General features: G+C 41.2%; 1 protein-coding gene across 1 annotated transcript in view; it reads left to right on the top strand.

Annotated features, from left to right (window-relative positions):
• Nucleotides 1–15,792, top strand: part of VWF (von Willebrand factor) — a 175,648-nt gene extending 159,856 nt beyond the window's left edge. The window contains exons 39-43 of the mRNA XM_070755224.1: nucleotides 2,900–2,998; nucleotides 8,645–8,773; nucleotides 10,156–10,195; nucleotides 13,952–14,049; nucleotides 15,177–15,792. Coding sequence (XP_070611325.1) covers nucleotides 2,900–2,998; nucleotides 8,645–8,773; nucleotides 10,156–10,195; nucleotides 13,952–14,049; nucleotides 15,177–15,365 — 555 coding nt within the window. The 3' untranslated portion in view covers nucleotides 15,366–15,792. The remainder of the gene's footprint in view (nucleotides 1–2,899; nucleotides 2,999–8,644; nucleotides 8,774–10,155; nucleotides 10,196–13,951; nucleotides 14,050–15,176) is intronic.
• The last annotated feature ends 6,763 nt before the right edge of the window (nucleotides 15,793–22,555 follow it).

Genomic DNA, 22,555 nt, shown 5'->3' with positions numbered 1-22,555 from the left:
CAATACTTAAATCGTGTTTTAGGCGCCGTAGTTCTAAGCTTTCTAGACCCAGGATTGTTAGTCTATTTTCGTAGGGTATTCTGTTTCGAGTGAAGGGCTCTTCTGGTGAAATATCTTTGGATGTTTTCAAGGGTGTTGATGTCCGAGATGTGGTATGGGTTCCAGACAGATGAGCTGTATTCAAGACTTCTGACTTTGGTGCGGCAGAATTAAAATCAAACCTCGACTTATTTATTTATTTATTGATTGATTGATTGATTGATTGATTGATTGATTGATTGGATTTGTATGCCGCCCCTCTCCGCAGACTCGGGGCGGCTAACAACAGTAATAAAACAGTATATAACAATAATCCAATACTAAAAACAGTTAAAAACCCATTATATAAAAACCAATCATACATACAGACATACCATGCATAGAATTGTAAAGGCTTAGGGGGAAAGAGTATCTCAGTTCCCCCATGCCTGGTGGCAGAGGTGGGTTTTAAGCAGCTTACGAAAGGCAAGGAGGGTGGAGGCAATTCTAATCTCTGGGTGGAGTTGGTTCCAGAGGGCTGGGGCCACCACAGAGAAGGCTCTTCCCCTGGGTCCCGCCAAGCGACATTGTTTGGTTGACGGGACCTGGAGAAGACCCACTCTGTGGGACCTAACTGGTCGCTGGGATTCGTGCAGCAGAAGGCTTCTTACAGGTTTATAGAGGACAGTGAAAAAATTAGGGCCATGTTTTCATGCCACGGTTGCAAAAGTGTTTCGGCAGAGAGGAAACTACACTGATTGTTACCTGCAACAACTAGTTGTCAAGAAAGAGGATGTGGGATGTCTTCAGCTGGGATCAGGGATCCCCATGGACACTGGGCCATTGACGTGAAACATTGCCACTCTCCTTGAGGACTGCTGGCTGAGTGGCAGATTGCATGAGCTGAAACCTGGCTCAGAGAAACGACACTGTAATTATCTTTAATTCCTCGGCTTTACTTTTGAAAACAAATTTAAACAGGAATAGCCAGCACTCCAGAAGATAGGTGTAAAATACAGAAGGATCTTGAGAAACCTGAACAACGGGTGCTATCTAACAAAATGAAATTCCATGGTGAAAAAAGTAAGGTTCTACATTTAGGCAAGAAAAAACAAAATGCACAGTATTCATTCATTCATTCATTCATTCATTCATACATTCATTCATTCATTCATTCATTCATTTAGATTTGTATGCCGCCCCTTTCCATGGACTCGGGGCGGCTCACAACACAATAAAACAATTCATAACAAATCTAATAATTTAAAAACATTTTTTAAAAATCCATTATTAATCAAACATACATACAAACATACCATACATAAATTGTATAGGCCCGGGGGAGATATCTCAATTCCCCCATGCCTGGCGGCAAAGGTGGGTTTTAAGGAGTTTACGGAAGGCAAGGAGGGTGGGGGCAGTTCTAATCTCCGGGGGGAGCTGGTTCCAGAGAGTCGGGGCCGCCACAGAAAAGGCTCTTCCCCTGGGTCCCACAAAATGACATTGTTTAGTTGATGGGACCCGGAGAAGGCCAACTCTGTGGGACCTAAGCGGTCGCTGGGATTCGTGTGGCAGAAGGCGGTCCTGGAGATATTCTGGTCCGATGCCATGAAGGGCTTTAAAGGTCATAACCAACACTTTGAATTGTGACCGGAAACTGATCAGCAACCAATGCAGACTGTGGAGTGTTGGTGAAACATGGGCATATTTGGGAAAGCCCATGATTGCTCTCGCAGCTGCATTCTGCACGATCTGGAGTTTCCGAACACTTTTCAGAGGTAGCCCCATGTAGAGAGCATTACAGTAGTCGAACCTCGAACCTCGAGGTGATGAGTGACTGTGAGCAGTGACTCCCGGTCCAGATAGGGCCGTAACTGGTGCACCAGGTGAACCTGGGCAAACGCCCCCCTCGCCACAGCTGAAAGATATTTCTCTAATGTGAGCTGTGGATCGAGGAGGACGCCCAAGTTGCGGACCCTCTCTGAGGGGGTCAGTGATTCCCCCCCAGGGTAATGGACGGACAGATGGAATTGTCTTTGGGAGGCAAAACCCACAGCCATTCTGTATATGTGGTACTTCGCTCAATAGTAGTAACTGTGAGAGGGATCTTGGAGTCCTAGTGGACAACCATTTAAATATGAGCCAGACATGTGCAGCAGCTGCCAAAAAAGCCAACAAAGTTCTAGGCTGCATTAACACAAGGATAGAATCAAGATCACATAAAGTGTTAATACCACATTATAAGGCCTTGGTAAGGCCACACTTGGAATACAGCAAGTTCTTACTGAAACATAGAAACATAGAAGACTGACGGCAGAAAAAGATCTCATGGTCCATCTAGTCTGCCCTTATACTATTTCCTGTATTTTATCTTACAATGGATATATGTTTATCCCAAGCATGTTTAAATTCAGTTACTGTGGATTTACCAACCATGTCTGCTGGAAGTTTGTTCCAAGGATCTAGTACTCTTTCAGTAAAATAATATTTTCTCATGTTGCTTCTGATCTTTCCCCCAACTAACCTCAGATTGTCTCCCCTTTTTCTTGTGTTCACTTTCCTATTAAAAACACTTCCCTCCTGAACCTTGTTTAACCCTTTAACATATTTAAATGTTTCGATCGTGTCCCCCCTTTTCCTTCTGTCCTCCAGACTATACAGATTGAGTTCATGAAGTCTTTCCTAATACGTTTTATGCTTAAGACCTTCCACCATTCTTGTAGCCCGTCTTTGGACCCGCTCAATTTTATCCATATCTTTTTGTAGTTGAGAGAGTTGGAGTAGATGACCTACCAGGTCCCTTCCGAATCTGTTAATCTGTTCTGTATAATATTTATATAATAAAAGTGTCTAATAAAATTCATGATCTTTGTGTTTGCAGAATTACCGGATAGAGAAAACTTCTGGTTCCTGTTGCGGGAAATGTTTGCCAACTCGGTGCGACATACAGCTGAGGGATGGAACCATTTTATATTTGAAGGTCAGCAGTTTTTAACATCTGTTTTCTCATTTGTACATTCGCCCTGTGGTTTATCTCTCTCCTCGACAATTCTGCCAAGACCCTTGTCACCATGTTGTGTGGTTACTGTTGGCTTAGAAATCTTCTGATCTTCTCAACAGTCTTCAGAATATTTGCCACTGGTAAAAATCCACAAGGGGATTTCCCTTCATTTGAAACTCAAGATAAAAGGGCAAACTACAGGTGGTTCTTGACTTACAACTTTCATTTAGGGACTGTTCGAAGTTACAACGATAGTGAGAAATATGTTTATTTCTGGAGGTAATATTACAATGCAAATAAATGGTTTGTAACCATAGGAAAGGCTGACGTAAGCCATAATCGGTATGTAAGCATGGGTTTGCTAATTGTGCTGCAACCTGATTGGCTGTAATCTATATATAAGGAGTAACCCCCTTGCATGGGTCTGGTTTGTGCTGAGTGGTTTGTTATACAGTGTTCCCTCGATTTTCACGGGTTCGAATTTCGCGAAAAGTCTATACCACGGTTTTTCAAAAATATTAATTAAAAAATAATTCACAGGTTTTTTCCCTATACCACGGTTTTTCCCACCCTATGACATCATATGTCATCACCAAACTTTTGTCTGCCTTTAATAAATATTTTTTTTAATAAACTTTAAATAAACATGGTGAGTAATAATCTGAATGGTTGCTAAGGGAATGGAAAATTGCAATTTAGGGGTTTAAAGTGTGAAGGGAAGGCTTGTGATACTGCTCATAGCCAAAAATAGTGTATTTACTTCCGCATCTCTACTTCGCGGAAATTCAACTTTCGCGGGCGGTCTCAGAACACATCCCCCGCGAAAAGCGAGGGAACACTGTACTTTGTTTTATGTTTGGTATGAATGTGCTGTTTGGTTTTTTAAATAATGATAGGGTTTTATATGTTTTTTAATATTAGTTTTGTTCCACTACTATTTTGTTTTTATTACTGTTTTGAGTCTTCAGAGAGGGGCGGCATACAAATCTAATTAATAATAATAATAATAATAATAATAATAATAATAATAATAATAATAATAATAATAATAATAATAATAATAATAATAATATAGTGGTTGGTGGCTTGTGAGTTGGTGGTCTAGATCTTTTCAATATCAGTTTTCAAATCTTTGTGGTTTCATCTCCCACCCCCTTTTTTATTAGTTTATAATATAATTTACAAAAGCTAATAATAGGAATAATAGGGGAAGGAAAAGGGAAGAGAAAAGTATAGAGAACAAGGGGAAAAGGAGAAAAAGTCATTGACATTTGGTGCAGTAGAATAAGATTGTATCATCAAATTTTAACTTTTTACTTTTACATAATAAAATAACCTTGCCATTTCTCTAACAACAGATCTATTGAATCAGTAAAAACCCAAAATAGAAATTTTCATTTTCCCTCCTCCTAAAGTTTGGAGCGGTTAATATCAAGTTTAAATCTGTTGTGTGCTCTTGTGTTGTTGTGGTTGAAGCTGAAGTGTTCCCTTTGAGCGTTCCCTTTATTTTTTGGGGAGCAGTGTATATTGATGGATCAGAACATTAAAAAAGGCACACTTTTGTGATAATAGAAAAACATAGCTTTCTTTTAAAAAACGTCCAGAAGCAATTTCTAAGTAGAAACAAAAGTGTGTGTATACATGTGTATATATGCTTCCTTTGACCAAAGCAGTCAATTTAGCCATCTCTGATAGCTCCATCGGTTTTTGCAACCGTTCGTCCATGGTGGGGATTGAAGCCTCCTTCCATTTCCTTGCCTACAATCCCGGTCAAAATCATAGTCAACATATAGAACGAATCTTTGCTGTTTCCTGAACTTCACAAAGAACACACAGTTTCCACAGCCTTGTCCCCTGAGAGGCCTGCCTCAAACGGAATAAAAGTAAATTTCCTCTTGAGATCCTCCAGAGAGAAGGGGCACCTAGTATTTTCTTTTCCTAGACAAATATGTCGAAGAAACTGAAAAACAGGGTTGTTATTTTTTTCACCTTTGTGCAAAGGAGAATATAGCCTATGCAAAAAAAGGAATAGGATTTTTTCATATTCATGTCGACTGTCTGAGGCCCTTGGAGGAGTTAAATATACTGCTCAAAAGTAAATAAAGGGAACACTTAAACAACACAATATAACTCCAAGTAAATCAAACTTATCTGAAATCAAACTGCCCACTTAGGAAGCAACACTGATGGACAATCAATCTCACATGTTGTCAGCACATTCAACTTTGTACCGAACAAAGTATTCCATGAGAATATTTCATTCATTCAGATCTAGGATGTATTTATTTTATTTATTTATTTATTTTGCGGTCTTGGTATATTCGGGTTTCTTCCCATGTAGGATTTGGAAATTTCTGGCGACGTTTTGTCGAGGTCCCACTCGTCATCTTCAGGCTGGTGTTTTTGTCCTTGTTCTAACCCAGCCATAAAAACTGAAACTAGACTCAGAACACACATTGCAAAACAATCAAGTAGCCTGCAAGCTCCAACTACTCAGGATATCACGCCTAATCAACAACCATTAACTAATCAGCTTACTTCAGCTACATCAACGACCCCAGATGTTACCCCACTGACTCACCAGGAAGTTTCTACACAGCAGGCAATTGCTGAGCCATCAAACCACGCCCAGCCACCAGTATTTATAGAAGGAAGGCAGCTCAGGTCTCGCAGTGTTTGCCTTAGAACAAGGACAGAAACACCAGCCTGAAGATGATGAGTGGGACCTCGTCGAAACGTCGCCAGAAATTTCCAAATCCTACATGGGAAGAAACCCGAATATACCAAGATCGTCATAACTGTACCCGTGAAAATCTACGAAAACAAATATATATATACATACATACACATACACACACATAGTAAAATACACGATGAAGGTTATAGAGGAGATACTCATAGTAAAATATATCTAAGAAAGAATAGAAAAGAAGATATAGTAATAGAACATATCAATGAAAGAATAGAAGAAGAGATACAGTTTAGGAATAGAAGAAAGGTATAGGAGATATAGAACAGGGGACGGAAGGCACTCTAGTGCACTTGTGCTCACCCCTTACTGACCTCTTAGGAATGTGGATAGGTCAACCGTGGATAGTCTAAGGGTAAAGTGTTGGGGGTTTGGGGATGACACTATGGAGTCCGGTAATGAGTTCCACGCTTTGACAACTCGGTTACTGAAATCATATTTTTTACAGTCAAGTTTGGAGCGGTTAATATTAAGTTTAAATCTGTTGTGCGCTCTTGTGTTGTTGTGGTTGAAGCTGAAGTGTTCCCTTTGAGCGTTCCCTTTATTTTTTTGGAGCAGTGTATATTGATGGATCAGAATATTTAAAAAGGCACACTTTTGTGATAATAGAAAAACATAGCCTTTAAAAAAAAAAACCCAGTTTCTTCTACTTTAAGAGGGTGGCTGGCAACATAATATGTGACCTCATGAACTTCTTTTGTGATGGCCACAGCTGTGGAAATGACTAAAATGTAGGAGAGATGCTAACATTTTCACACTATGCTTTATGGTGCAATAATTCACTTTTCTGAAGACTTCAGCTACTTTTTTTTAATTTTAATTTTACTGCGAGGGAAAAGAGGCTTCTAAAATGGAAATGTTCTCAACCATCAGGCATGGCCCAGATGGTTGACCTAGAGGTGAAGGCCGTGGGAAGGAAACATTTTTTTCAAGATTTGATTTAATTAGTTGGCTCTTAAGTCTGCCTGGAAACTTTTATATAGATTTCAAGATTAGGTTTCTTACCCCTGACTGGCATTAAAAGATGCCTTCCTGAAACCTAGTTTGTTCTTTCGTGCGTGCTATCTGTATGGGGCTGAACAGCATCACCCAAACTCCCAAGGAAACAAAACAGTGCTTTGAATGCTACCTCAGATCCACAACAGGATAAGAGAAAAAAAGCTGGAAAACAATAAGGTGGTATGATACTAATACAGGGGCTTCCTTTTTTTCACCGAACTTAAATAAACATCCATATACAGTGGTACCTCTACCTACAAATGCCTCTACTTACAAACTTTTCTGGATAGAAACATAGAAACATAGAAGACTGACGGCAGAAAAAGACCTCATGGTCCATCTAGTCTGCCCTTATACTATTTCCTGTATTTTATCTTAGGATGGATATATGTTTATCCCAGGCATGTTTAAATTCAGTTACTGTGGATTTACCAACCACGTCTGCTGGAAGTTTGTTCCAAGGATCTACTACTCTTTCAGTGAAATAATATTTTCTCACGTTGCCTTTGATCTTTCCCCCAACTAACTTCAGATTGTGTCCCCTTGTTCTTGTGTTCACTTTCCTATTAAAAACACTTCCCTCCTGAACCCTATTTAACCCTTTAACATATTTAAATGTTTCGATCATGTCCCCCCTTTTCCTTCTGTCCTCCAAACTATACAGATTGAGTTCATTAAGTCTTTCCTGATACGTTTTATGCTTAAGACCTTCCACCATTCTTGTAGTCCGTCTTTGGACCCGTTCAATTTTGTCAATATCTTTTTGTAGGTGAGGTCTCCAGAACTGAACACAGTACTCCAAATGTGGTCTCACCAGCGCTCTATATAAGGGGATCACAATCTCCATCTTCCTGCTTGTTATACCTCTAGCTATGCAGCCAAGCATCCTACTTGCTTTTCCTACCGCCCGACCACACTGCTCACCCATTTTGAGACTGTCAGTCTCAAGAAGAACCGGGTGTTCAAGATATTTTTTGCCTCTTCTCAAGAACCATTTTCCACTTACAAACCTGACCCTCCGAAACTGTAAAAGTCAGGGAGAAGCCTCTGTAGGGCCTCTCTAGGAATCTCCTGGGAGGAAACAGGGCCGGAAGAGGCGGGGAGAAGCCTCCATGGGGCCTCTCTAGGAATCTCCTGGGAGGAAACAGGGCCGGAAGAGGCGGGGAGAAGCCTCCATGGGGCCTCTCTAGGAATTTCCTGGAAAGAAACAAGGCCTCCACCCTCCCTGTGGTTTCCCCAATCGCGCATACTATTTGCTTTTACTTTAATTCCTATGGGGAAAAATTGCTTCTAGTGTATGTGTGGACTTATGTGTATGTGTGTGTATATATATATATACTGCTCAAAAAAATAAAGGGAATACTTTAAACAACACAATATAACTCCAAGTAAATCAAACTTCTGTGAAACCAAACTGTCCACTTAGGAAGCAACACTGATTGACAATCAATTTCACATCCTGTTGTGCACATTCAATAAATAAATCTAATCTAATCTAATCTTTGTACAGAACAAAATATTGCGTGAGAATATTTCATTCACTCAGATCTAGGATGTGTTCTTTGAGTGTTCTTTGAGTGTTCCCTTTATTTTTTTTTGAGCAGTATATATTTCCACAATATACCGCTTTTAGAAAACAATATTTGTAGATCAGGGTTGAACCGTCGGCTCTTCAGTGCTCTGTGAGTTGGTGATTTGCTTGTATCCCTGAATATGTCATGTATATGTAGATCTATTTCACAAACCCACCAAATGATAACCATTTCAGCTTTTTGTAAATTTGTCAGCTGGGCTTGGAATGTTCCTCGCTGCATTTGCCCTATTCCAATTTCACCATAACAACAACAAAAATGGATTGATTTTTTTCTTTTTTACAGCCGAACGAAACAATCCAAGATGGGTGTGACAATCATTTTTGCAAGGTGAACGGGAAAGGAGATTTCATTTGGGAGAGGAAGATTACTGGTTGCCCTCCATTTGATTCCAGGAAGTGCTTAGCTGAAGGAGTGAGTATAGAAGCCACCTCTTCGTGGGCACTTTTTAAAATGGTATTTTGTTGTAGTGATGTGTTCAATTTGTGCTTCACAGACAATATAAATAAACGGAGACTAGACTAGATCTATTTCGAGCTATTTAGCTTTCATCAGCTAGCTATACCCTTCTAGGATTCGAACTTGGGCTGCTTGCTTAGAGCACTGTTTCTCAACCTTGGCAACTTGAAGATATTTGGACTTCCACTCCCAGAATTCCCCAGCCAGCAAACGCTGGGAAACACTGTTTTACAGGGTAAAAGCACAGCCTTGGGTATGACTAGCTGATGAGGGCATACAAATCTAATTAATAATAATAATAATAATAATAATAATAATAATAATAATAATAATAGACAACACGGTATCAACAGTAGAGACCTTCAAATTTCTAGGTTCTATCATATCTCAAGACCTAAAATGGTCACCTAACATCAAAAACATCATCAAAAAAGCACAACAAAGAATGTTCTTTCTGCGCCAGCTCAGGAAGCTCAAACTGCCCAAGGAGCTGCTGATCCAGTTCTACAGAGGAATCATTGAGTCTGTCATCTGCACCTCTATCACTGTCTGGTTTGGTGCTGCAACCCAACAGGACCGACACAGACTTCAGAGGATAATCAGAACTGCAGAAAAAGCAATTGCTGCCAATCTGCCTTCCATTGAGGACCTGTAGACTGCACGAGTCAAAAAGAGGACGGGGAAAATATTGACTGACCCCTCACATCCTGGACACAAACTGTTTCAACTCCTACCCTCAAAACGTCGCTACAGAGCACTGCACACCAAGACAACTAGACACAAGAACAGTTTTTTTCCGAACGCCATCACTCTACTAAACAAATAATTCCCTCAACACTGTCAGACTTTCTACTAAATCTGCACTTCTATTCTACTAGTTTTTCTCATCATTCCTTTCACCCATTTCCTCCCATGTTGACTGTATGACTGTAACTTGTTGCTTATATCCTAAGATTTTTATTAATATTGCTTCTTCATTGCTTATTTGACCCCTATGACAATCATTAAGTTTTGTACCACATGATTCTTGACGAATGTATCTTTTTATTTCATGGACACTGAGAGTATATGCACCAAGACAAATTCCTTGTGTGTCCAATCACACTTGGCCAATAAAAATTCTGTTCTATTCTATTCTATAATAATGATAATGATAATGATAATGATAATAATAAATAGTTCAAAATTGGAATCAAATAGCATAGAAATGTTAGAAATGACCAAACATCATTGGCTTAAATTTACATTAAAATAATTTTAGACATGGATATGGAATTTTATACAAGGAGACTCGTGGATATTTGTCTTAAATTACGTGTGGCTGTTTTCTTCTCTAGGGCAAAGTGGCAAAAGTTGGCAATACCTGCTGTGAAACATGTAAGTAAGGTCTTTAACAACCTTTTCCTCCATATATTCTCCTTTCATCCATCAACCCCAAAGCTAGGTTTTCAGTGACCCTAAAACAAAAGCTTGGGTTGCCAAATTGTACGGTGGATAATTACGGAATTTGTTTAGCCCTGAAAAAAACGGTCCCTTGTGACAAGGTCAAAATGTCAAGCAGCTCTTTGCCCTCCGTCCTGCCTCCCTGGTCCCTCCTTTTGTTCGGTTCATCTGTCAATAAATAAAAGATGGTCTGTCCAGGAGGCATCCCAACCTTGGCCCATTAATTGCTGTAACCAAACCCAAGTCAACTCCAAGATAATTCTCGTGGTTGCTTGCCCGGATATTATCGCATTCCAGCTTGTCTCGAGCATTTGAGTGAACAGATCACCGTCCAACGATGCTCCCTGGTTAATTTAATTAAACAAGGCTTTTCAATCTTGCCGGCCAGAATTAAAGTATGAAGGTACTTAAGGAAAGATGCTCAGGAACCTCTTTACCCAAAGAAGATGTAAATACAGTGGTACCTCATCTTACGAACGCCTCTTCTAACGAACTTTTCGAGATATGAACCCGGTGTTTAAGATTTTTTTGCCTCTTCTTCCGAACTATTTTCACCTTATGAACCCAAGCCGCTGCTGCTGGGATGAAAGGGTTTCTTTTTTTCCCCTTTTTTGAAGAAAGAAAAGGGAGGGGTGTCTTGGAGGGGGAAAGACTTTGCATTAACAAAAGTAGAACAGCGTGCTTGCAGGCACTGAAAGGTGTCTTTTGAAGAAAGAAAAGGGAGGGGCGGCTTGGAGGAGGAAAGACTTTGCAGAGAACAGCAAAGGGTGTCTTTTGAGGAAAGAAAGGGGAGGGGCGGCTTGGAGGAGGAAAGACTTTGCAGAGAACAGCAAAGGGTGTGGTGTCTTTTGAAGAAAGAAAAGGGAGGGACGGCTTGGAGGAGGAAAGATTTTGCAGAGAACAAGGTGCTTGCAGAGGCACTGAAAGGGTGTCTTTTGAAGAAAGAAAAGGGAGGGGCACCCCCCTTGCCTTTCTTCCTTCCCACTCACCCTTTAGCCTAGCCTTGCTTCTTCCACCCGCCCCCTTTAGCTGCTCCTCCCTGCCCTCTGTTCGCCTCCCTTCTAAAGTTTGGGATTTTCCTGAAGGATTTGCACTCATTATTTGCTTTTACATTGATTCCTATGGGAAACATTGTTTCGTCTTACAAACTTTTCACCTTGCGAACCTCCTCCTGGAACCAATTATGTTCGTATCATGAGGTACCACTGTATAATATTCAAAGGTCCAAGAAAAAAAGTTTATTGACAAGAGAAAAATGTGACAGCAAAACAAACAGTCAAGAAGAACTAGGCAGATCCAATATTTGGGTGTTCTGAAGTAGGCGTCTTTGCCGGGAAGCAACAGAGATTTCAGAGAAATTTCACTGTTTAGACAAAATCTGATCTGCTCACATATTTGTAAATGAGGTTTGAGGTTGAAATGTTTACAGCTGCACAAATTGCTAATCCATCACTTCCCTTTTTCTATTTCATTTTCTGAGTGCCATAAAGGACCTTTCATCCATTGTATTTATTTATTTATTTATTTATTTAGTTAGTTAGTTAGTTAGTTAGTTAGTTAGTTAGTTAGTTAGTTAGTTAGTTAGTTAGTTATATTTTGTCCAGTACACAATTAGGGTTTTAGTGGGTATATATCTATATACACATAGTAAAATACATGATGAAGGTTATAGAGGAGATACTCATGGTAAAATATATCTAAGAAATAATAGAAAAGAAGGTATAGGAATAGAACATATCAATGAAAGAATAGAAGAAGAGATATAGGAATAGAAGAAAGGGGTAGGAGATCTAGGAGAGCAATAGGACAGGGGACGGAAGGCACTCTAGTGCACTTGTACTCGCCCCTTACTGACCTCTTAGGAATCTGGATAGGTCAACTGTGGATAATCTAAGGGTAAAGTGTTGGGGGTTTGGGGATGACACTATGGAGTCCGGTAATGAGTTCCACGCTTCGACAACTCAGTTACTGAAGTCATATTTTTTACAGTCAAGTTTGCAGTGGTTAATATTAAGTTTAAATCTGTTGTGTGCTCTTGTGTTGTTGTGGTTGAAGCTGAAGTAGTCGCCGACAGGCAGGACGTTGCAGCATATGATCTTGTGGGCAATACTTAGATCTTGTTTAAGGCGTCTTAGTTCTAAACTTTCTTGCATCCCCCTTTTGTAGTCATTGTGGGTTTGTAGTCTGGGGCCACTTTTACCACCATTGAGCTTCATTTACTGTATTTTTCAGAGTATAAGATGCATCGGAATATAAGACGCACCAGAGTACAGTCGTACCTCTACTTAAGAACGCCTCTACTTAAGAACTTTTCTAGATAAGAACCGGGTGTTCAAGATTTTTTTGCCTCTATTTATGAAACATTTTCTACTTAAGAACCCGGGCCGGGGAAATTTTCCCAGGAAATTTGAGAGATGCACGAAGGCCCAGACAGTTTCCTGCCATTCCCACTTTAATCCCGGCAATCTGGGCTGCCAGAGGAGCCTTTTGGTGGCACTTAAGTAGGCTTTGGCAGTCCAGAGTGAATGAAGCATTTTCCTTTCTCTGGCCACTTGGAGAGGGAATAAACCTCTGCCAGCGCCCAGAGAAAAGAAACGCTCCCTTCACTCTGGGCAACTGAGGAGTCACCACAGTGAAGGATAATCACACATAAACCTCTACTTATATACATATATCATGGAGTTGAGAACATTTATAAATTCTTTATGATTCACCTTTTATAACGAACTTTGGGATTCTTTGTTAGGGGTTAAACATTTATACCAATTATTTCAGGTGTCATAAATTTATCACATCATCGTAATTCCTAAAGGAGTTGTGATATTATTGAAATACAGTGGTACCTCTACCTAAGAATGCATCTACTTACGAACTTTTCTAGATTAGAACCATGTGTTCAAGATTTTTTTGACTCTTCTCAAGAACCATTCTCCACTTACAAACCCGAGCCTCCAAAACTGGAACCAGAAAAGGCAGGGAGAAGCCTCCATGGGGCCTCTCTAGGAATCTCCTGGGAGGAAACAGGGCCGGAAAAGGTGGGGAGAAGCCTCCGTGGGGCCTCTAAGAATCTCCTGGGAGGAAACAGGGACGGAAAAGACAGGGAGAAGCCTCCGTGCGGCCTCTCTAGGAATCTCCTGGGAGGAAACAGGGCCAGAAAAGACAGGGAGAAGCCTCCGTGCGGCCTCTCTAGGAATCTCCTAGGAGGAAACAGGGCCGGAAAAGGCAGGGAGAAGCCTCCTTGGGGCCTCTCTAGGAATCTCCTGGGAGGAAACAGGGCTGGGAAAATCTGGGAGAAGCCTCCGTGGGGCCTCTCTAGGAACCTCCTGGGAGGAAACAGGGCTGGAAAAGGCAGGGAGAAGCCTCTGTGGGGCCTCTCTAGGAATCTCCTGGGAGGAAACAGGGCCTCCACCCTCCCTGTGGTTTCCCCAATCGCACGCCTTATTTGCTTTTACATTGATTCCTATGTGGAAAATTGCTTCTTCTTACAAACTTTTCTACATAAGAACCTGGTCACGGAATGAATTAAGTTTGTAAGTAGAGGTACCACTGTACTGTAAGCTAACTACTGCTGACTGTTCATCCATGCACTGTTATAACAAATAGTTTATTGCCTGCCAGAAGTGCAAATCTCTAATTTTTTTGTATAACCAGCGGAAGCGTACACAACTAAATTTTCCTCTTGCATTTTAGGTGTCGAGCCAGAGTGCAGGCTCACCACAGGCAGGCTAGAATTTGTGAAAGTAGACAACTGTGTGAATGAAAACCAACTGAACCTCCATTACTGCCAGGTAAGGCCTGCGGACTTGCAGCCTATAAAAGCAAAAGAGAGGGGTTTTGTTTTAAATTATTATTATTATTATGCAAAGAGCTTATGTTTCATTACACAGAGCGGTAAGTTGTGGTTCAGATTAATACCAAAGCTATAGATGAGCTTCGACCTATGGCCATCATTGAGCCCAAAATTTCTGTTGCGAAGCGAGACAATGGGGTTTTGTCACACATTGTGACCTTTCTTGGCGCACGTATTAAATGAATTTCTGCAATTGTTGTCCCAATAACGTGGTCATTAAGTGAATTGGGCTTCCTCATTGACAGAAGGTTGTAAAAGGGGACTCACATGACCCCAGGACAATGCAACGGTCATAAATACATGCCAGTTGCCAAGCATCTGGATTTTGATCATGTGAGCACGGGGATGTTGCAACCGTTGTAAATGTGAAAAATGGTCATAATTCCCTTATTACAGAGATGTTGTTAGCTACTTCCTCCTCCTCTTCTTCCTCCTCTTCTTCTTCTCCTTCTCTTTCTTCATCTCTCCCTCCTCCTTCTTGTCTTCTTCTTCTCCTTCTCCTTCTCCTTTTTCTCCTCCTCCTCCTGTTCCCCGTCTTCTCCTCCTCTTCTTCTTCTCTTCCTCCTCCTCTTTCTCTTTCTCCTTCTTCATCTTCTCTTCTTCCTCCTCCTCTTTCCTCCTCCTACTTTCTTTTCTCCTTCTCCTCCTCTTCCTTTTCCTCCTCCTTCCTCCTCCTCCTCTTCCTCCTCCTCCACCCCCTTTTCTTTTCTTTTTCTTCTTCTCCACCTTCACTACCTCCTCCTCCTCCTCCTTTTTTCTCCTCTTCCTCCTACTTTCTCTCTTCTTCATCTCCTCTTCCTCCTCCTTTCTCCTCCTTCTTCCTCCTTCTTCCTCCTCCTACTCTTCCTTCTCCTCCTCCACCCCCTTTTCTTTCATTCTTCTTGTCCACCTCCATCTCTTCCACCACCACCTCCTTCCTCCTCCTCCTCTTCCTCCTCTCTGCCACCTTATTTCTTCCCCCCAGCTAGGCACAGTCTATCTGCATCTCCATTTTTACATCCTTCCATCAGTTTCCACAGTGAAATCAGGATTTCATGTCCCAACCCTTTGTTTTTGTTTTCCCAGGGCAAGTGTATAAGCAAAGCCATTTACAACATAACCCTGAACCGCATCGAAGACATCTGCGCTTGTTGCTCGGCTACGGCCACCGATGTCATGCACGTCCCCTTGCGTTGCGCCAATGGCTCTCTCGTTTATCACCAAGTGTTTAACGCCAGAGTGTGTGACTGTCTGTCACGGAAATGCCAACCGTAAATCCCCTACTGCGGAGAGGCTGCATGTCAGGCTTTTTCTCCAGATGCCAGAACATGTACAATCCGACTGTAATTTTTTGGGGAGGGGGAGTATTGAGAGGATTTTGATACTGGCCTAATCAAAGCCATGTAAGCAGCCAAGGAAGTACATTCTTGGGGTGTTTCACTTTGGATGCTTTCGAGGTTTCCATGCTTTGAAAAAGCCTGAAGAATTCAAATCACTCGGAGTAGCGCTGAGGATGAATATTCCCATCAAAGGACTTCTAATCAGTGATGAACCGATACAAGGTTTTCAGCATATAGTTTTATTTTGGGGGGTTTTTCCATTTCAGTAGTTACTTTTATGACGAATGGATAAGTCTGGCTCACCTTTGGAATCAGAATTATTCGGCTTCTGTTACAAGCTTCAATAAAACAATGGATTAATACCCGAGTCTTTGAAAAGCTTTTTTGCCTCCAACAACAAAAAAAAAGGCTTACAGTGTAAGCCCACTGGATTTTCCTATCCGGATTCTGACAATGGAGCTGGAAATCAGGGATGAATAATGGGGTGGTTTGCAGCAGGAGTGAGGCAAATGTCTGATTCATTTGCCAAATGGAAAGAAGGAGGTGGTGGTGAAGGAGGAGAAGAAGAAGGAAGAAAAGAGGGAGAAGAGAAAGGGAGAGGAGAAGGAGGAGGAAGAAGAAGAGGAAGAAAAGAGGGAGAAGAGAAGAAGGAAGAAGGTGAAGAAGAGGGAGAAGAGGAGGAGCAAAAAGAGGAAGAATAGAAAGGGAGAGGAGAAGGAGGAGGAAGAAGAAGAAGAAGAGAAAGGGAGAGGAGAAGGAGGAAGAGGAGAAGGGAGAAGAGGGGGAGGAAGAAGAAGAAAAGAGAAGAGAAGGAGGAAGAGGAAGAGGAGAAAGGAAGAGGAGAAAGAGGAAGAAGAGGAGGGAAAGAAAGAAGGAGAAGAAGAGTAAAAGGAAAACAGGAAGATGAAGAAGAGGAGAAAGAGAGAGAAGAAGGAGGAAGAGGAGAAGGGAGAGAAGAAGGAGGAAGAGGAAGAAAAGAGGGGGAAGAGAATAAGGAAGAGGGAAAAGAAGAGGGAGAAGAGGAGGAGCAAAAAAGAGGAAGAATAGAGAGGAGGAGGAGGAGGAAGAAGAGGAGGAAGAGGAAGAAGAGGAAAGAAGAGAAAGGGAGAGGAGAAGGAGGAAGAGGAGGAGGAAGAGGAAGAAAAGAGAAGAGAAGGAGGAAGAGGAGAAAGGGAGAGGAGAAGGAGGAAGAAGAGGAAAAGGAAGAGGGAGAAGAAGAGGAAAAGGAAAACAGGAAGATGAAGAAGAGGAGAAAGGGAGAGCAGGAGGAAGAGGAGAAGGAAGAGAAGGAGAAATTGGAAGAAAAGAGGGGGGAAGAGGAAGCGGAGGAGAAAGAAGAAGAGGAGGAGGAAGAGGAGGAAGGGGGGGAAAAGAAAGAGGAAGAAGAGAAAGGGAGAAGAGAAGTAGGAAGAAGAGGGAGAAGAAGAGAAGGAAGAAGAAGAGAAGGAAGTTATAAAGTCGCCAAGGTTGTATACCCCTGACCTACAGGACAGAATCTGCTTCCTCTCTTCATCCTGATAGCAACCTCCAATTTTGTGTTCTTCCTAGGTCGGGATACAGCTCAAATTTCCATGGTCTTCAGTGGGTCACCAAGGCAGTTCTTTTTCACGGCGCCTTTGATGTCTAAAATCATATTCCACTGGGCAGCTGGCATTTTCTAAACTTAATTTGGATTTTATCACCGTCAGTGACAGTTTAATTTCTCATTGTTTTTAATTGATGTTAGTTGTTTGTCCTAACGACTTGTTTGTGAATAATGAATTGCCACAATTTATTTGGCGCAAGCAGCCTGGAATTGTTGGATGCTCGGATATTTGGCATCCATTTTTACTACATGAGCACATTTGTGGGTGGGAAATGTCGAGATTTACTCTCAGTGTGAGTTTCAATCCGAGTGGAAAAGAGGGGAAGCAGGCTCTACAGAGGGGATTCATATGTAGGCAACTTTTTAATTATTTAATCTTTTGGGCAGGAGTTGTCCACAACCTTATTGCTGCTAATCCATTTCAGTTCTAGTGAACCAGCGTGAACCGACTCAATCCCACCAATCCCCAAAGATGCTTTTTAATAGGCAACTGGACCTAGTTCTTTAAAAACTTTGTAAAGTATTTTTTTAAAGTTTCTCATCCAAGAGGCTTCTTTATTTCTGACTGACTGTTCATAGAATCGTAGAATCGTAGAATCGTAGAATCATAGAATCATAGAACCATAGAATCATAGAATCATAGAATCATAGAATCATAGAATCATAGAATCATAGAATCATAGAATCATAGAATCATAGAATCATAGAATCATAGAATCAATCATAGAATCATAGAATCAATCATAGAATCATAGAATCATAGAATCATAGAATCATAGAATCATAGAATCATAGAATCATAGAATCATAGAATCATAGAATCATAGAATCATAGAATCATAGAATCATAGAATCATAGAATCATAGAATCATAGAATCATAGAATCATAGAATCAATCATAGAATCATAGAATCAATCATAGAATCATAGAATCATAGAATCATAGAATCATAGAATCATAGAATCATAGAATCATAGAATCATAGAATCATAGAATCAGAATCATAGAATCATAGAATCGATCATAGAATCATAGAATCATAGACTCAGAATCATAGAATCATAGAGTTGGAAGGGACCTCCAGGGTCATTGGGGCCAACCCCCTGCTCAATGCAGGATTCATCAAACCATCCCAGAAAGATGACTGTCCAGTCTCTGTTTGAAGACCTCCAGTGAAGGCGAGCCCACCACCTGTGGCAAACTGTTCCACTGGTTTACATACAAATCAAATCAAATCAATCAATAAATAAATCCCCTAACCCCCAATACTTTACCCTTAGACTATCTACGGTCGACCTCACCAGGTTCCTAAGAGGTCAGTAAGGGGCGTACATAAGTGCACCACAGTGCCTACCATCCCCTGTCCTATAGTCTCTCCTATATCCAAGTCTGCGGAGAGGGGCGGCATACAAATCTAAATAATAAATAAATAAATAAATAAATAAATAAATATCTCCTATATCTTCTCTTCTATCTCTTCTATCCCTTCTATCTCTTCTAAGTCTTGTATCTCTTATATCTTTTCTGCTATTCTCTCTAGTTATACAGTATTTACTCATATATTTTCTCTTCTACACTCTCTTTGATACATTCTACTCATATATATCATCTATAACCTTCATTGTTAAAGGGTTAAATAAGGTCCAGGAGGGAAGTGTTTTTAATAGGAAAGTATACACAAGAACAAGGGGACACAATCTGAAGTTAGTTGGGGGAAAGATCAAAAGCAACATGAGAAAATATTATTTTACTGAAAGAGTAGTAGATCCTTGGAACAAACTTCCAGCAGACGTGGTAGATAAATCCACAGTAACTGAATTTAAACATGCCTGGGATAAACATATATCCATCCTAAGATAAAACAGAAAATAGTATAAGGGCAGACTAGATGGACCATGAGGTCTTTTTCTGCTGTCAGACTTCTATGTTTCTATGTTTCTATTGTGTATTGGACAAATAATAATAATAATAATAATAATAATAATAATAATAATAATAATAACAACAACAACAACAACAACTATTATTATTATTATTATTATTAATTAGATTTGTATGTTGCCCCTCTCTGTAAATAAAAATAATAAATAAATATACCATCAAGGCAGAGGTAGTATTCAGCAATTTCTGTCTGGTTCAAACGAACCAGTGGCAGCCATTTTGATTAGCTCGGAGAACCAGAAAATATCACTTCCGGTTGGCCCCGCCCCCGCCATTTCCTGTCCTATCTTCTCTTTTTCGTTTTTACCTCAGCTGATTTGCACAGCTGGGCAATTTGCCAAGCCTCAGCTTTGCTAAAAACGGCTCAGCTCACCAGCACCTACACCAGTGGTTCTCAACCTTTCTAATGCTGCAACCCCTGAATAGAGTTCCTCATATTGTGGTGACCCCCAACCATAAGTCTAGCGCCAATTCTCCCCACAGAGCTTGAAGCTGATTGGCAGGAAGGTCGGAGGAACTCCCCTCCACTGTAAACGCCGGATTGGTCGGATTGTAAAAATATGTCCCAAGGTGCCAGAATAGAAGCTTTAGTTCCTCACACCATGGGGAATTTGTCTTTTCCCAGAGTCTTAGGCAACCCCTGTGAAACCGTCATTCGACCCCCCCAAAGGGGTCCCGACCCCCAGGTTGAGAACCACTGCCTTACACCGGTCTTGGAGCGCTTTCAATGCGTTTAAGCTGCAGCGGATGTGGCATTTGATAGCACAGCGTGCCCGTGGGCGCTCTCACATTTTTGGCGCTGCTGAGCTAAACGGTAGGTAAATTATCCGAATCCCACCCCTGCATCAGGGAACCCCCGTAAAGGAGTGATAATCTCCCATAGACATTTCACCATATAAAATATGTCCTTAAATCCTGACTATGCCATTTAATTTAAGTTAGTTCAATTCAATTTAATTAATTGAATTTATATTCCTGCCACTCCCTGAGGAGGGAGCTTGAAGGAGAATGTTGCAAAGAGAAGGCCTTATTTATTTATTTATTGGATTTGTATGCCGCCCCTCTCCGTAGACTCGGGGCGGCTAACAGCAATAACAAAACAGCATATAATAATAATCCAATACTAAAAACAGTTAATTATTATAAAAAACCAAACATACATACAGACATACCATGCATAAAATTGTAAAGGCCTAGGGGGAAAGAGTATCTCAATTCCCCCATGCCTGGCAGCAGAGGTGGGGTTTAAGCCGCTTATGAAAGGCAAGGAGGGTGGGGGCAATTCTAATCTCTGGGGGGAGTTGGTTCCAGAGGGCCGGGGCCGCCACAGAGAAGGCTCTTCCCCTGGGTCCCACCAAGCGACATTGTTTAGTTGATGGGACCCGGAGAAGACCCACTCTGTGGGACCTAACTGGTCGCTGGGATTCATGCAGCAGAAGGCGGTCCCTGAGATAATCTGGTCCTTCTTACCTCTCTCCTCCAAACCCTTGTTGTTTTTATCTTATTTTAATTTCCGTGATTTAATCTGTTTTTGTATTTATAATCTTCGAATGGTTGTGTTGTTTTATCTTTGCTGGAAGGTGTTCAAAGTTGTCTTAACAGAGGGGCAAAATGCCACTTTATAAGGCCTTGGTAAGGCCACACTTAGAATACTGCATTCAGTTTTGGTCTCCATGATGTAAAAAGGATGTTGAGACTCTAGAAAAAGTGCAGAGAAGAGCAACAAAGATTATTAGGGGACTTCATAAAACATATGAAGAACCATTGCAAGAACTGGGCATGGCTAGTTTAATGAAAAGAAGGACTAGACATGATAGCAGTCTTCCAATATTTCATGGGTTGCCACAAAGAAGTAGGAGTCAATCTATTCTCCAAAGCACCTGAGGGTAGAAAAAGAAGCAATAGGTGGTGTTATGGTTCAGCCTGAGGCCAATCAGGGTCCAGCTGCGTCTTTGCTGGCTCCATGCCCGGAGGAGGATGACAGCGAAGAGGAGGGGGCTGAACAGTCGGACGGGGGAGAGGAAAGTCAGGAATGGGACGAAGGAGAACAGCATGAGAGCCCGGGGGGGGGGGGGCTCTTCCCAGCCAGTAGCTTGGAGTCATTAGGTGATGACGCACAAGCCGTCATTGACATGCGACAGAGACGTTCAGATCAAAGAAAGGAGCAATTAAAGAAGTATTATCAGCACTGAATTAGGAACAGCTGGACTTGGGTGTGGTCCTCCTTAGCAGGGTTTAAAAGGCAGGCAAGCCCTTGAAGCCATGTGGAGTGTTATCAGTTGGAGTTACGGTGCCCTGCTTTGTTCTCGACGTCTCTGTTCCTGGCTTGTGGCCCAGCAGTTTGGAAGACCCGTGGGAGGTGTAGGTCTGCTATCTACAGCCTCGTCTTGGCAGCAAGAATCCTGTATTGCTGCATGGACTTTTGCCTTCGTGGATATATCTGAAGATACAGCGTTTTCCTGTTTGTAAGGACATTTTCTGTTACCTGTGTTTTTCTTGAATTTGATAAACTGCCTTTGCCTTTTACCGGTGTGTCTGGCTTCTCTTTTTGGGTTGGTCTTGGCTTCCGGAGTGTCCCAGACAGAACAGGTGGAAACTAAACAAGGAGAAAAGCAACTTAGAACTAAGGAGAAAATTCCTGACAGAACAATTAGTCAGGGGAACAGCTTGCCTCCAGAAGTTGTGAATGCCCCAACACTGGAAGTTTTAAAGAAGAGGTTGGATAACCATTTGTCTGAAGTAGCATAGGGTCCCCTGCCCGAGCATGGGTTGGACTAGAGGACCTCCAAGGTCCCTTCCAACTCTGTTATTATTATTATAATAAATAATTTCAATAAATAAAAAATTAAATAAAGTTTAAAACATCAATAAAATATAAAGTAAAGTAAACTAAAAAGAATTTAGAGTAAAATAAAATCAATAAAATAAAAAATATATAAAATAGACCAAGGTAATAAAATAAAAATAAAATCAATAAAATTGCTGTGCAAAGACTTCTTGGGCACAATTAACCTCCTCCTTTTGAGCGTCCAAAAATATTCTCAGATTGCATATAGCCCTTGAATGAGAGAATGCAACCCCTCGCCTTCCCCCCACTTAATCCCTGGATCTAGCAGCCCCTAAAACCAACAGCCATACAATCTTGGTAGGATTAATCCAGGATCAGTTTCTCTCTATCTCCAAATCCATGTAGCCTGCCCGTCCTTTCACACACATACACACAAAAACAACACAAGTCATGTGTAACATCACGAAAATAAAAAAAAGGGTGCACATTTTGAAATTAAATGTTTTCTGCATTGCCGAAGGGCAACCGAATAAAACGATTTACTTTATTTATTTATTCATTTGTCCAATACACAAATACATAGGAAGGAAAATAGACAGGTAGTAACATATATAAGGGTAAAAGTGAACTTAGAGGAGAGGATATATGAAAGAAAGAGAATATATATGATAAGTGAGATAAAGGAGAGACAATTGGACAGGGGACGAAAGGCACACCAGTGCACTTATGTACGCCCCTTACTGGCCTCTTAGGAACCTGGAGAGGTCAATCGTGGAGAGTCTAAGGGAGAAATGTTGGGGGTTAGGGGT

Source organism: Erythrolamprus reginae, chromosome 6, assembly GCF_031021105.1.
Source record: "Erythrolamprus reginae isolate rEryReg1 chromosome 6, rEryReg1.hap1, whole genome shotgun sequence".
Classification (NCBI taxonomy): domain Eukaryota; kingdom Metazoa; phylum Chordata; class Lepidosauria; order Squamata; family Dipsadidae; genus Erythrolamprus; species Erythrolamprus reginae.
This window is presented reverse-complemented; position numbering and strand designations above follow the sequence as displayed.